General features: G+C 48.7%; 1 protein-coding gene across 3 annotated transcripts in view; it reads right to left on the bottom strand.

The window, feature by feature from the left end:
• The window catches only part of CRIM1 (cysteine rich transmembrane BMP regulator 1), a 752,848-nt gene extending 741,921 nt beyond the window's left edge, over window positions 1-10,927 (bottom strand). For all 3 annotated transcript variants that reach the window (XM_069235322.1, XM_069235323.1, XM_069235324.1), the window contains exon 1: window positions 10,109-10,927. In XM_069235322.1, the coding sequence (XP_069091423.1) occupies window positions 10,109-10,415 (307 nt within the window). In that variant the 5' untranslated portion in view covers window positions 10,416-10,927. The remainder of the gene's footprint in view (window positions 1-10,108) is intronic.
• Between the last annotated feature and the right edge of the window lie 2,405 nt (window positions 10,928-13,332).

Raw genomic sequence — 13,332 nt, 5'->3', positions numbered from 1 at the left:
TTTCAAGATGTTTTCTCCTTCCATCGAGGAACTCCTCGGAGCAATTTGGGAAGCCACTTACAGTCACTCTTGCCCTAGCCTTTAGCTACAAGGACTGAGGCCATCTCTACTCGGGCCTATTGATAAGGAATGCCAAGGGACGCTCTTTAATGGCAAAGTAGTTGACCACACTGTCCATTTTCAAAGTGACATGGTCGGCTCCCCTTGTCCACAGTGACTTGCTCCCTTCAAGAACAGGGTTTCCACAACTATTCACTGTAGTTGTAAAAATGTCCCATGGTTAGATGAGAATATCATTAGAGATCAAACCTTTTTCAGCATCTGCTGCCATGTTGCGCCCTATTGCTGTTATCTGTGGAGGCACTGTAAGGCAGATAGATGCCTGCACTGGCCTTAATACACCTCTCTCTCCCTCCATTCATACTTGATGTAATATTAGGCTGACATGATGCATTTCGTTATTATTTCACAATCTGTCTAGGTACAGCAACATTCCTTCTTAGTAGAATTGTTTTTTAAAACTATGCAAAAGTGACCTTCTGCATTTGAGGTATTGTGATCACAGGAGGATTCATATGTGTCATAAACATGCCAGCCAAGCAAATACCGTTGATTAACAGCGTGGACAACAGCACAACTTTTACTGTACATGAATGATATAACATGTTACACCCGCTTTCGAAGCAAAAATAAATGTGGCATCTCCGATTTACCACATAACCAGCATTGGATGGAATCTCAGTTGCGCAACCTTTGGTGCAGCGAAAAAAAAATAATAATAATAATAGCAGATCAGTAATTTAAGATGCCTACCAAAACTATTACTATACAAACCACAGATCATGTGATCGAATACAAGCAGGCCAAATTCACACATTTCCCCTTTCCGCCACAAGTACCACCATACAGAGATATGTTAGCATCTGTTTGAACAAGCTTGTTACCATTTTAACATTTATGAGACAGATTTATGCAACAGACATCACATTTACGATATGACAGACCACCACCAATGCTGTGTGCCAAGAGTGTATTCATACTGAGCGGAGAATACAATTTCTACCAGCTACACTGCCTTTCATCGCAATCTATGTTCCCAAGTACGTCGAGTTCCTGTTCAGCTCTCGCCGCTTCGTGCTTTCACAGCCTCTTGAGTACTCCATGTGTGCAATCTATTCCAAAAGATCCAGTGCCTAAAGCGCTCACTGGCACTGCTGCAGCAGATGCGCTCATCTCCAAGCAGGCGGTAGGGGCGAGAGGAGAACAGCAGTGGTGGGATACAAGCAGAAAGGGCTGCAATGCCTCGTTTGAGAAGCAATAGGTTGTTCTTTGAATTGTTGGTCTTTCAACGAGGATACACGGAGACAACTGAAACCCAGTGCCAGAGGACTTCGAGAACTGCTCCAAAGAAGCCTGTTCCTAAGGAGAACGAAGATCACACAAAGGCACAGTTGTACATCTTTATGTGTGCGGGATTCTTTTGTGTTTGTATTTGCAGTTTGATGTATTAAGCTTACTATCACCCACAGGTTTCTTGGTGCAAGAGTGAATAATAATTAATTAACTGAGATGCATCACATTATTTAAATAATTTAAGTTTTGAGAGCTTTCCACTACTGTACTGTAGGGGTCTAACAAACATCACTGAATACAGTCCGAACTACCAAGACAATAGCTATTTAAATTCGGTCTTCAACGCTCTAATAAACGGCCCCTACTAGACACCACCAATGCTTCTCAGGCAGAATGAGCCTTCCCCTATTCATTACAAAACTGACTAAAACATACTTTGACCCATCTTCATTCTGCTGCTCAAATCAAGCTATCAGCAAATTCCTCACTTCCACGTCTTTGGCAAGTTCAAAGAAGAAGCAGTAGTTACTCTCCTTCTTTGATCACTACAGCCTCCTTTGAGGCTACCAGTCTGGCTTAAGGCTGTTCTGTAGTGCTATCGAATCAATCCTACTAGTTGCAAATGGTCAAGTCAATCAACAGTTGAATGCTTTGCTCATCTGCCCCACTCAGCCATTTAGCCGTTTCTAACAGGGTACCCATGGCGGTACAAAGGGAGTCAAGGCATCCTCCTCTAGGAAACCCCCTTCGTCCTCAAAGTCCAGAAACATCCAGATGGCGAAATCCAGATCCCTATTCTCATAGTAACCTGAAGAACCCCTCTAGAATCCACCCTATTGCATAATATGCTTAAACTTATACATCGGGAAATTGTGGCCCCGTCAGAAACAAAGGATCCCCACCAATATCTTTCAACAGAGCACAATAAAGAAAATGGCTGTCACAACTGAAAACACACCACTCACTCTGTGAGCCACGGGGGTCAGCTGTCTACCTTAAAGTTAACTTTATGAAAACAAAACGCTTCTCCTCTCTAACAGCACCCTAGAATACAAAAATTCAATCAGGACTGCACATCCTTAGAGCTGAAATGGTATTCCACGCCCACAGCCCCTACACCTAATCTGATGGCTTTCATACTGAGGTCAACACAAACTTTTAAGACCCATCTCATAACTGCATCTAATATACAGGATTAGGCCCTCACTACAAAAAAACAAGTTTCCGGCTATAACTCAGATCTACACCTGTAGGAAATGGCATTCTGCCTTGACTGCCCAACGGGGCACAAAATCACCTGTGCAAGAATTACATGACATGCACCACTATATTCTTTTCCCTGACTAGTCCTATGCACAATCCTACAGACGTCATTGGAGTGAGAGAGCACGGAATTAAGTGGTTCCTTGTAAATGATGAAATGCAGGTTCGATAGTTGGGAGGAGGGGAAATCACGATAGGTCACTAAGGTGACCTCCTATTAGGAGCACAAAACACTAACCTTAAGACATCCTGAGAAAACCTACTCTCTGATGCAACCACACTTGGGTCTCAAAGAAAAATTATAGGCAAATGAATTTTTGCGTGGGCATCGAGATTAACATTTAACATCAGCAAATACTTCCACTTGTCTTCTTCGTGATAAGGGCGGAACTGAGGGTACAGAAGAGGCAACCACTCTGCTAGAAATTCCAAGATCAACTGTTCGTAATTTTCAGTTGTCCTTGGTGAGCAAAAAAAAAAAACCACAAATTATTCTTACACGTTTTTACAGTATGTGAACTATCCAATCTTTCAGCATCTCACATCATTTAATACCATGATAGGTGTTTCAATATTTGTGCTGCTATTGGTACACAAATGGGTGCATGGAAAGCGCAGGAACTGAAATGTGTTATAAATATGTTTCCGCTGTGCTGACTTTCCCTACAGCATGCCCGTCCCACATACATCAATTCACAAACAACAAGTCAGCGTTTGCGCAAAGGGCCCTTTGATTGCCACTGGCAACCCGCTGACAGCCCTTAATTCCCAATCAAACCACGGTCTCTCACAAACATGGCGGTGCCCGTGACAATATAAAGGGAGTAACACCGCGCATGCCACAACACATAAGTAAACAAAGGGTTAAAAATACACGAACGGCAAAAATCAAGTGTGCCAAGTTAAAGCACAGAAATGTGTGCCATAAACATGAAAACTGTAACCCTCTACGCTGATACTTATTTAAAACCTTTATCAGCAGCACCACTCAGAGTTACCTCCAGCAGGGGGCACTTGCGCGCTGAACGTGCTTTGATCGAACAGTACACGAAAGCGCGCCACATTCTGCTCACACAGCTATGATGATCGTGTATTTTCTCGTTTAACTCTGGACTGCGCTCCGATCACTGTTGTTCGAGCACGTTACAGAAGAAGTGCTTGCGCAGCAGTGGCCGAGCTTAACGACGACAGCAATTCTTTTCATCCTCCCCAGGCAATTTGTGAAGGAAGTGCGTAATCGTTGGACACCATTTATCAATTTATTTATTTTTTTGGGGGGGGAGGGGGGGGAGAGCAGAGAGTTCTTGGGGTTGTAAGTGAGCACTGAGAAACGTCCCGGTATATCTCAGGCTCGGTGGCAGGCCAATAACTCGAGCCTGGCTAGGGCAAAATGTCTGGCTCACTTTTTGTCCTGTTAGGAATACCAAACCAAAATGGAGCTACGGCTTGGCTTGTTCTGTGAATTTGCTGGCTTGACCACTTCTTCACAGGTGTGAGCCACTCTCTCCAAGATCCATTACAACTGAGGCACCCAGGAGGGCGCTGGCTAGGCTTGGACGAATAACGTTCCTCTAGATTGACCCCTCCAAATTATAGACGGGAGTCCTATATCCACACCAGTCAAGTTCCCCGCATTTGGCGGACGTTTCCCTGTTAAATTCGCCACCCGCCTGAAAATAAAACACCTCTATAAACTTGAAGGGGGTGGGGGGGGTGCGGTCACCTACATTTCAAACACATACACATATATATATATATATTCATTCCATTCACTCCCAACTTCACTAGCATTTTTAGTCAAGAAGTTCACAGTATATTTTCCCCAGTGATGAGGAGTTCTTGACTGCAGCACTCACAGGTGAAATAAGAAAAGATGAAACCTAGAGATCGTCAAGCAACCACTTTCCAAAACACAGCGTTGCTGAATTACCAATGTACGAAAAACGTGGTACACAGAGAAAATGTCTAGAAGGCTGCACACATCAAGGGCTCTGAGGTTTTCACAGGCGCCATGCTGGTTGAACGTACAGTAAATACATAACCTGAGATACAGCGAAAGAAAAAGATTACTTGTGAAGAAAATCGAAATCACATAACATCCACCAGGCCTACCTCACACAAAAATAACTCATGAAACCATGAAAGCCAATCCTTCCTCCAGTACCACGTCATTTCCAGTCTGCCTTTCCCTCAAACACTGAAGCATTATTTTGAAGGGGGCTGAAAATCCCATGAATACAGCAGCCCCTTCATTGCAACTGTAAGCCGTGAAAGCTAGGAAACACAAGCATACGTTTCTGGTGAACGGAAAAAAACATACTGGAAAAATATGCCTCCTGCTGCGGTCAGGTCCCACAGAGCAGCTTTCTGTTACCCGGGCTGGCCCTCCTCCGAGACGCTTAGGAGCACTCCTGCATACTAGCACCGGTGCCAAGAGGGGTGTGGAAGGGGGCAGGCGACAAGTCCTGGCCAAGGAGAGGGGGGGGGCTAATGTTGCACATGTGAATAGAAAGAGAGACATGCCAACACCTGACCCCATCTTACAAAGAAAGAAAAGGACTTTGCAGGGGTACAGATAGACCATTACTGTGCATTGCACTGCATTTTAGGAGTGGAAATAAGTCTACGAATGTAAAATATTCTATGGCTCGGGAAAAGAGTGGGGGGTGTCGAGCATGGAGTTTGTGTCCTCATTCCCTTCAGCAGGTGCCCGGGATAGCTTCGGGCTCTAACGGCGTTGAAATAACCACAGCCTCACCTTTACTCTTAGTGAAGAAATTGCAAATTTCATACTAACGTCCCAGTACTGATATCAATCGAGTGGATGCCAACTGAAAGTTGGACTACCAGGTCTCTCTGTGCAGCATCGACCCCATAATGAGAATGTTGGACACCGCTCACTCCACACTTCCAAGAACTGCTCAAAGCAGCCTCATGCCTCTCGACTGGGCCTCATCTAGGGAGGTATGTGCACCCCCAATTTGAAAAAGGAGGAATAGTTTCTTGTAGCATCCCTGCAAGGTATCCATACAGCCAAAAGCACAAAACAAAAAGCTGCACGTAGAGCCATGGTTCCCGGCTAGAGGAAAGAAATCTGGTTAAAAAGGACAGGTTATGAGCCATGCAAGATTGCGGAGCTGGGTTACGTGCTGCATCAGGGTGCCCATCGCTTGCCACCCAGCCCTGCGATTGAAGTATGGTCTATCACAACTGTCCTTCCTCTGGCGGCAGGGAGGAAACTGACTGTTGTTAAAACAGACCGTGTTTAGATATCATGGGACATCCCCATGCTTTCCAAACTTGCAGTAGGGCCCATAAACCCTGTGTTTAAGTTACTGCATAGAAGCTAGACTGAACATGAAAAGTTTTTCCACTGGGGAAAAAAAAAAAAAAAAAAAAAAAAACACACTACGCGCAGGAAGGGGCGAAACTCCTGAGTGACTGACTGATACTCCTGAAATACACTTCAGCTCACGCCTAAGTTGTGACAAAGATGTCAGAGGTTAGCAAATACATACGAGTGCAGTCTTTCCTTTAGATGAGCAAGGAACAATGGCCCCTAGTTAGGAAACACAATATTTTCAACTTTATACATAAATGCTCTCTCGGTCTCATTCAGTAGCTGGAGTCCAGATAACGATGCCCTTAAATTGAGAGGAGATCGAAAGGCCTTCCCATAGTACACTAGTGATTTGGGCTGAGCTGTTATTGAACTGAAGGCTCTATCGTCTACAAAAGATCACATATGTGTATCACATCTAAAGGAGGACTGAGCACTTTGTTTTGCACAGAGGCTCAATATGCCCCATTGGTTTTATCCCGTTTGAAAAAAAAAAAAAAAATGATAATTTGACTTTATACAAATATTGTATTTCCTAACTAGGGGCCTCTGTTTCTTGCTCCATCATTCACCCCAGATTGCTAGAGACTCTTGGGTTTCCCCATGTGCTCTAAAACAGTGTCTCTTTTAGTGGCAAAGGCCTCTTCAATGCCACTCATTTCAAGTTATACTCAGGTATGGAGGTAAGTTGCTCTTCAAGGTCATAGTAAGCTAGAATCACACGTGCAAGCACAACTCATTTGAGAGCTGCAGTGTGTATGCTCTGGTATTGATAAAGCGTAACCCTAGCTACAAAGAAACGGAGGGTTGTATTGTACATTCATGTCGTAACGGAGGGGGGCTACCATCGTCAAGATCGTGTACCTCAAGTGGGGGTATCTTCTGGCATATGGAAAAAAAAAAAGTCACTGGATGGAGGTTTACACTTTTTTTATGCTTGCTAGCCCTATATTTATCCGCCGCAGTTGTAGGTCGCTAGTATGTTTTAGTGGGGTTCTAATGTTGCATTCCGCGCATTTCAGATTGTTTCACTGGTATCTATTGTGAATTCACGTCATTGATGGCAACCGCTTTACTGAATTGTTTTAAGACGAAAAAAAGGAGTTTTTCACTAGCAACCTGGCTACCTGCCATGCCTGCTTCTCCCCAACTTCGCGCCTGGGGCTCGAAATGCGTTCACATTCGGACTTGTTGGACGGCGTGGACTCAGACAGCCCCTTGCCCCGACCACATCTCGCCTCCTGCATAAGCTGGGCACGCCTGTGTTTACCAACTAACTCACGCCGAAGAGCAGGCCCGCGACCCTGCCCCTGGCCCACGCACACTCCTCGCACCCAGCGAGCATCGCCGGAGGCGCACGCGACGCAGCGATCACGCCGGCTGCTGGAGCACGAAAACAAACTTGACTTCCTCTTCCCAGGGCAGCTAAAGCGAGCTGCGCCACACGGGGTTGGCCCAGAGCCCGCCACCCACCGACGGACAGGAGACGGCGTGGTGCTGCCCTCCTCCTGGGGGCCCGGTCGCTGGCACTTGGTGCCCACGGAATGTGCAGACACTGGGTGCCTCAGGTCCCCTGGGGCCACGGAGAGAATTCGCCGTGCGCACCAAGTACAGAGCTCGTAAGAGCGCCGCTGAGCCGAGGATGCCCCGGATTGCCTGTTATGGTCGAACTTTGCATCGGACACTGAATATCTGACAGGTTCAATCTGGAGACGTAGTCACACAACGGTGCCTTTTCAGAGTGAACATTCTATAAACTCAGAGTAAAAGGCTCACTCTACTGATTCCTTTGCTGATATGCCTACAGCTGCCCTTTTAACATCCCTCACTGTACAAAACTACAAATAACTGCAACCTTTTCAGACACGGGTTGCAAGAGTAAGGCACACTGCAGGGTACTCCGAAAGCCCGCCATTTATCTATGCCTTGGAGTTAAAGGTAACACCCGATGTAAACAAACGATGCTTCTGGCTGTTGGCTCTGTATATTTTACCAGTGTAACTCGGGCAGAGTGAGTTAGGGCAGTACTTCCCATAACACCAGCGCTGGCCATCGTTTATTGGGGCGGAAAGGCTGGCACAGAAGGGTCTGCATTCTCTGGCTGTCTGCCACCACAAGTCACGTCCCTGTTATTATCACGCTGCCCTGGCGTTGGCCACGGAAACACATTCTGTGCTCAGAGTGAAAGAGCTGCGATTGCTTCTATTCCCCCACGTGTGGAGCAGAAAAAGACCAAGAGAACGTGGGGCAGAATACTCGCCCCTTAGTCCATGATACGAGAGGAAGAGTTTCCAACTGCCCCCGCCACGACAGAAGATGCCGCTGGTCCCACTGTAAATTGTTAACCTCCAGGCGTACTCGGCATACGCACTCAAATACAAAACAGATCCAATTACATGCAGCAGTAACTCTGTGGGTGGACAGACGTGAGAAACTGGAGTGTCTGCGCTATCAGATTCCCGTCAGGGTCGTTACATCCCTGGCCTTTGGGAGTACATCCGGGTCTCAACGAGAGACTTATGCTACGCAGAGAACACTAAATCATTTTCTATCCAGGTGCAGGGCCTGCAGTTCCACCGCGCACGCCTGATCCACGTGATAACTACCGGACGACTTTAGCGCACATAACCCCGAATATTGCCCTTACATCAGCTGCCCCCGCACGCCCAGCTCGTGTTTTCTTTAATACTGGGGCTTCCACTAATGTACAGAAAGGCACTTGGTACCCACGGCTGTAACGAGAGCCTGTCAATAGCCTCGGAAATACAAAACACAGATGAACCATGAGGGCAGTCTAATAGTCTCTCTCCTCCTGCCGTCCAAGACAGTCAGGTTACCCGGGTATCTAAGGGTCAAGGCCCTCGCAAGCTGCAGCGTCTGGTACAAGTTTACATTCCTATCTCGCACAAAGTACACACTCTGCACTAACGGAGACCAAGGCGCACGGTCGGCGCAAACAGCTTGGGCTACAATGGACCTCTCGACAATATCTGTTACACTGTAGATTGTGTTGGGGTAGTTTGTAGGAGGTTATCAGGGGAGTCTAAAAAGAGGGCAGAACACGCACAAAACAACACCATCGACACACTGGTCTGCATGTAACAGGTGGAAAGACTCGCGTACACCCTCGTGTAACAAAGTATCTATTTTATCTGCAACCTTTTGGGGGCTCGGCTCGACCCAGCATACATTCCACGGCGAACACATGTGGATACATGCCCCGTTATTCTGCAATAAAACATATTTCCCTATAGTCCTGCGTTGTTCACGTGTCCCCCAAGTCCCCAAACGCTTACTTTCGCACTGTGGATGATGCTGCATAAAGGGACCCCCTCCCCCATCTGTCGGGGAGACGCTTTGCTAATGGCGGAGTGGCTAGGTAGTGGGCAGTCCTCAAGCTGTGCATTACGGGGTATGCGGAGGGCACAATTTATCTCTAGTCTATAGTTTATTCCAATAGCTTGCGGTGTTAATTTTCCAAAGATCCCTTGGTAAGTAGGTAGGTAGGGGACAACCCATACACCATAGCCTATGGTTTGCCACTATATACAGGATTGGTATTTTCCCCAAAGAAGGGGACTTCACCCCCTAGTTCAGAAGTTGTCACAGTACACCGGGGTTACTTTCCCTGTGGCCCCACCGCCTCGTCTTCTAGTATATGACTTACACCAATACCCCGGTGTTAATTTACCAGCAATCCCTAGTGGGGCGGTAGGTAGGGTGCATGGCATACCCCAGGTCTCGGGCTGCCCCGATGACCCCGGTTGTTACACTGTCAGTGGGAAGGGGGACCAGGGGACTCATCCTCCAATCTAGTGATAACGGTACCCTAAGGTGTTACTTTCCCCGCCGTCCCTTGGGGGCGGGAGTGGCGAACATGGGATCCCTTCATCTTGTATTTTAGGAATTGCCCCCAAATTCCTAGTGATCGTGGAAGTGGTTGGACAGATGAGGGACACCCTTCATTCCCTAATGTAGGGGTTACCACAACACACGGGAAGTTACTTTCGCTGTGGTCCCCGAGGGTATTGAGTAGGTAGCCTGTAGAGGGAGAGGGTAGGTACCGGGGGGGCATTTATCCTCTAGTCTGGGTGTAACTGCTTGCCCCGGCACACAGGGGCTGCATATGTGTGAGTGCAGACGCCCCCGTACCTTCGCAGACGCCCACTTGGTAGTCGGTGACGGAGGCTCCGTGCAGCGGCGGCCGCAGCACGCAGCGCAGTCCGCGGTCGCAGGCGCCGTGCAGCCCGTAGACCCCGCCGCAGCTCTCGTTCCTCTGCCGGGCGCAGCGCAGGCAGCAGCCGCACACCCCCAGCAGCACGCTGCCGGCGCAGCCGCGGGGCTCCTCCTCGCACTTGGACTCGTCGCAGGGCAGGCAGACCAGAGCTCGCCCGGGGCCCGCCCGCAGGAGCAGCAGCAGCAGCCCGGCCATAAGCAGAGGGGCCCGAGCCGGGGGCATCCTTCCAGAGGGGCGCTGCAGCAACAACAAGGACTCCAGGTGCTGGTGCGTGTACTCCAGGCGCAGGGGCGATCCCCGCCGCTTTCACGCTGGTGCCAACTTTCCAGGTGCAGGAGGGGGTGCGCGCCCGCTCAGGGACCGTGTGCTAGGCGCACAGCACCAGCAGCCTCCCGCGAGCGCACAAAGTTTTCTTCCTAGTTCCGTCCGATGCGCAACAGCCAACTATCACCTTCCACCGAACCACAAAAAGCAACACAAACACCCAGTAGCAATCCGTGGGCTCCGGAGGGCAGGTGCCGCTGGCTCCTACTGGATGCCCCTTCGGGAGGAGAGTGTCCGCCTCCGGGGTTAAGGCATGGGTGGGGTCTGTCCTCCCGGTGCGCCGGGCTCTGCAGTGGCGGAGAGGTGTGCGCTGTGCTCCTTCGGGCCGCTGCGTGCAGCTCTCCAGACTCCGACGCGCCTCTCAACTCTGACTCAGCCTCACTTTCCCCTCCAGACTCCTGTGGTTCTTCCAGGGGAGGACGAGCCCGCTCCGCTTACCGGCTCCGCCCCGCCTCCCGTCTCATGACATCACAATGCCGGGCTCGCCCACGCGCCCCCGATTGGAGGGTTCGCGCCGCCGAGCCCTCCCCTTCGCGTTATCCCGCCCCTTCCACGGCTGCTAGCCCGGGGAAGCAGCGGCGAGGGTTAGTGCGTATTGTGGTGCAGTCGAGCGGACGGATGGCAGAGGTGTGTGAACACAGACCCCTGCGCCTGACCCTCCCTCCCAATAACATTCCACCCGTCAACCACTAAAAGCACTCTGTAACGACAGTACACGTGTATTATACTGTAATAATTAGACGAACACAAGGCATTTGTTGGCGCCTAGTATATGCTGTCACCTGTGGTTACTACTGTAAGTAGAGTAGCAGCGCGGCTGTATGCAACAGTCCAAGCTTTGATTGCTGCCGCAAATAAATCCTCTAACCCCCACCCCGAGTTGTCTGTGGATCGCACCACACAAACGTAGACTGACTGATGACTGCATCGCCTCGTGCGTACAACCCCAGCAGGCTTCTCCCTCTCTTTATTAATCGCTAGCTGTTCTGCTGCCCCCGGCAGGACAAGAACAAAAATTTATATTGTTTTCTTACCGGTGTGTCTTTATACCCCCGCCCCCAGCCAGCCACCCGAACGTGACGTCTGCAGATGGTGATTGAAATGGCACAATAAAAAGGCGAACGCAAACTGTGTTTTTAACGTGTGTGCGTTTGTTCTTTCTGACAAATCGATTCTTCCGTGTCATATCAGGAAACAAAACAGCCGAGTTCCCTCACGCGCTGTCAATGGATTGTGTCAGATTCCACGATTAAAAGCCACTACTCATGCCCTGACAGAATGTTATCAGGGGGAAGATATGCAAATATCCTGTTTCTAAGTACTCCCAGATTTAACAATTTAGGGATTACAGTCTCGTGCCGATAAGGTAATTAGCCACAGTGACAGGCCACTACTCGATAAGCAAGCCATGATGAAAACTCACATATATCTCGTGGTCTAACGGGTAACAATGTAGCCACTATACACATCTTTTGAGGTCAACTTGGAACTGAAACACCACTGGGCGCTGCGGTATTGCGAGTTCTGTACCCCTACGCATCGAAGGAAGCACAGATGCAGCAGATCCTTTGTGAAAAACGTTTCAGAAAGCCCAGACAGAGGGGTTTTGTATGCCTTTTAGAATAACTATTTGCACCCATCTTTTTTAGAATGTTACTTTCAACTCCCTCTACCAGCGAAACAAAGATGCACGTGCCACGACTTGGACTCAGGTGGCGTGAAGCTTGATTATTATATTTGTGCACCGCAGAAGTTCAATCCCGTGTAACAGCCTCCAGCTTTGCATTAAGAGCTGGCACCTATGACGCTTACACGATCCAGTCTCTCCTGAAGGATTTTCATGCCTTGGCGGAAGAGCTCCGGCAGGGAGAAGACAGCACTTCTAGATTAGCTCTTTCGGAGCAGCATGCTCGAGTTCTGTCGGGTTTTTACTTCAACTGCCTCCGGGTCAGCTGTTCCAGCTAGAAGACACACCTGGATGAGGTCACAGAGAGCTGTTAACATTCTCAAATCTCTTATTAGTCACCTTCCATCAAAAGACAATAAACTGTTTGGACCCAAATTGGAGGATATGGCTAAGAAATCGGAAGAGGACCACAATCTGCTGGGTCCCGTACGCCCAACGGGCAGGGGTTGAGGCTTTGATTATCACCAGGCTTTTGGCAGCAGTCCCCCTCTGGGGGTTCTGGTCATCCCTTTCCTATAAGAGGCTGAGCCCAGGATGGTGACTATGCAGAGAAGCCTACTAGCAGCCAGAAGCTGCACCCAACTCACCCCCTCCCAAGTCATAACTATTCTGACAAGGTTAACTTTAGCCCAGATCTTTGTGACTGGGGGTAAATATTTGCATTGTTCATCATTCCGTCCATCATCCAATTTTTTTGTTGCTTTTGGCGCTCCAAGTGGGAAGGGTATGCCCAGATGTGGTTCCCATGCTCACTGTGCCACTGAATTCAAGCCGGCCTAGGTGATGAAGTGTGATACTCCGAAACTGGTCCTAGGATGCTTGTTTCTGGTCCAGGGAGGACCTGGCTTGGCAGTTCGGGCTGGACTGTTTCCATGGGGAACAGGGTCAAGACTGATTTGCAAATGGCTGGGTCCAAACTGGGGTGTTGTGGTGAGAAACAAAAGAATGGATTAAACCTAGATTTTTGTGACTGGGGTGAATGTTTGCATTGTTCAGAATTCTGCCCATCATCTGTTTTTTTTGTTTTTGGATTTGTTGCCCCAAGTGGGAAGGGTATGCCCAGATGTGGGTCATGTGCTCACTGCGCCACCAAATTCAAGCTGGCCTAGTTGATGAAAGCTGATACTC

This window comes from Pleurodeles waltl, chromosome 5 (assembly GCF_031143425.1).
Source record: "Pleurodeles waltl isolate 20211129_DDA chromosome 5, aPleWal1.hap1.20221129, whole genome shotgun sequence".
Taxonomy (NCBI): Eukaryota; Metazoa; Chordata; class Amphibia; order Caudata; family Salamandridae; genus Pleurodeles; species Pleurodeles waltl.
The sequence above is the reverse complement of the archived record's forward strand: the minus strand, read 5'-3'. Positions and strand labels throughout refer to the sequence as shown.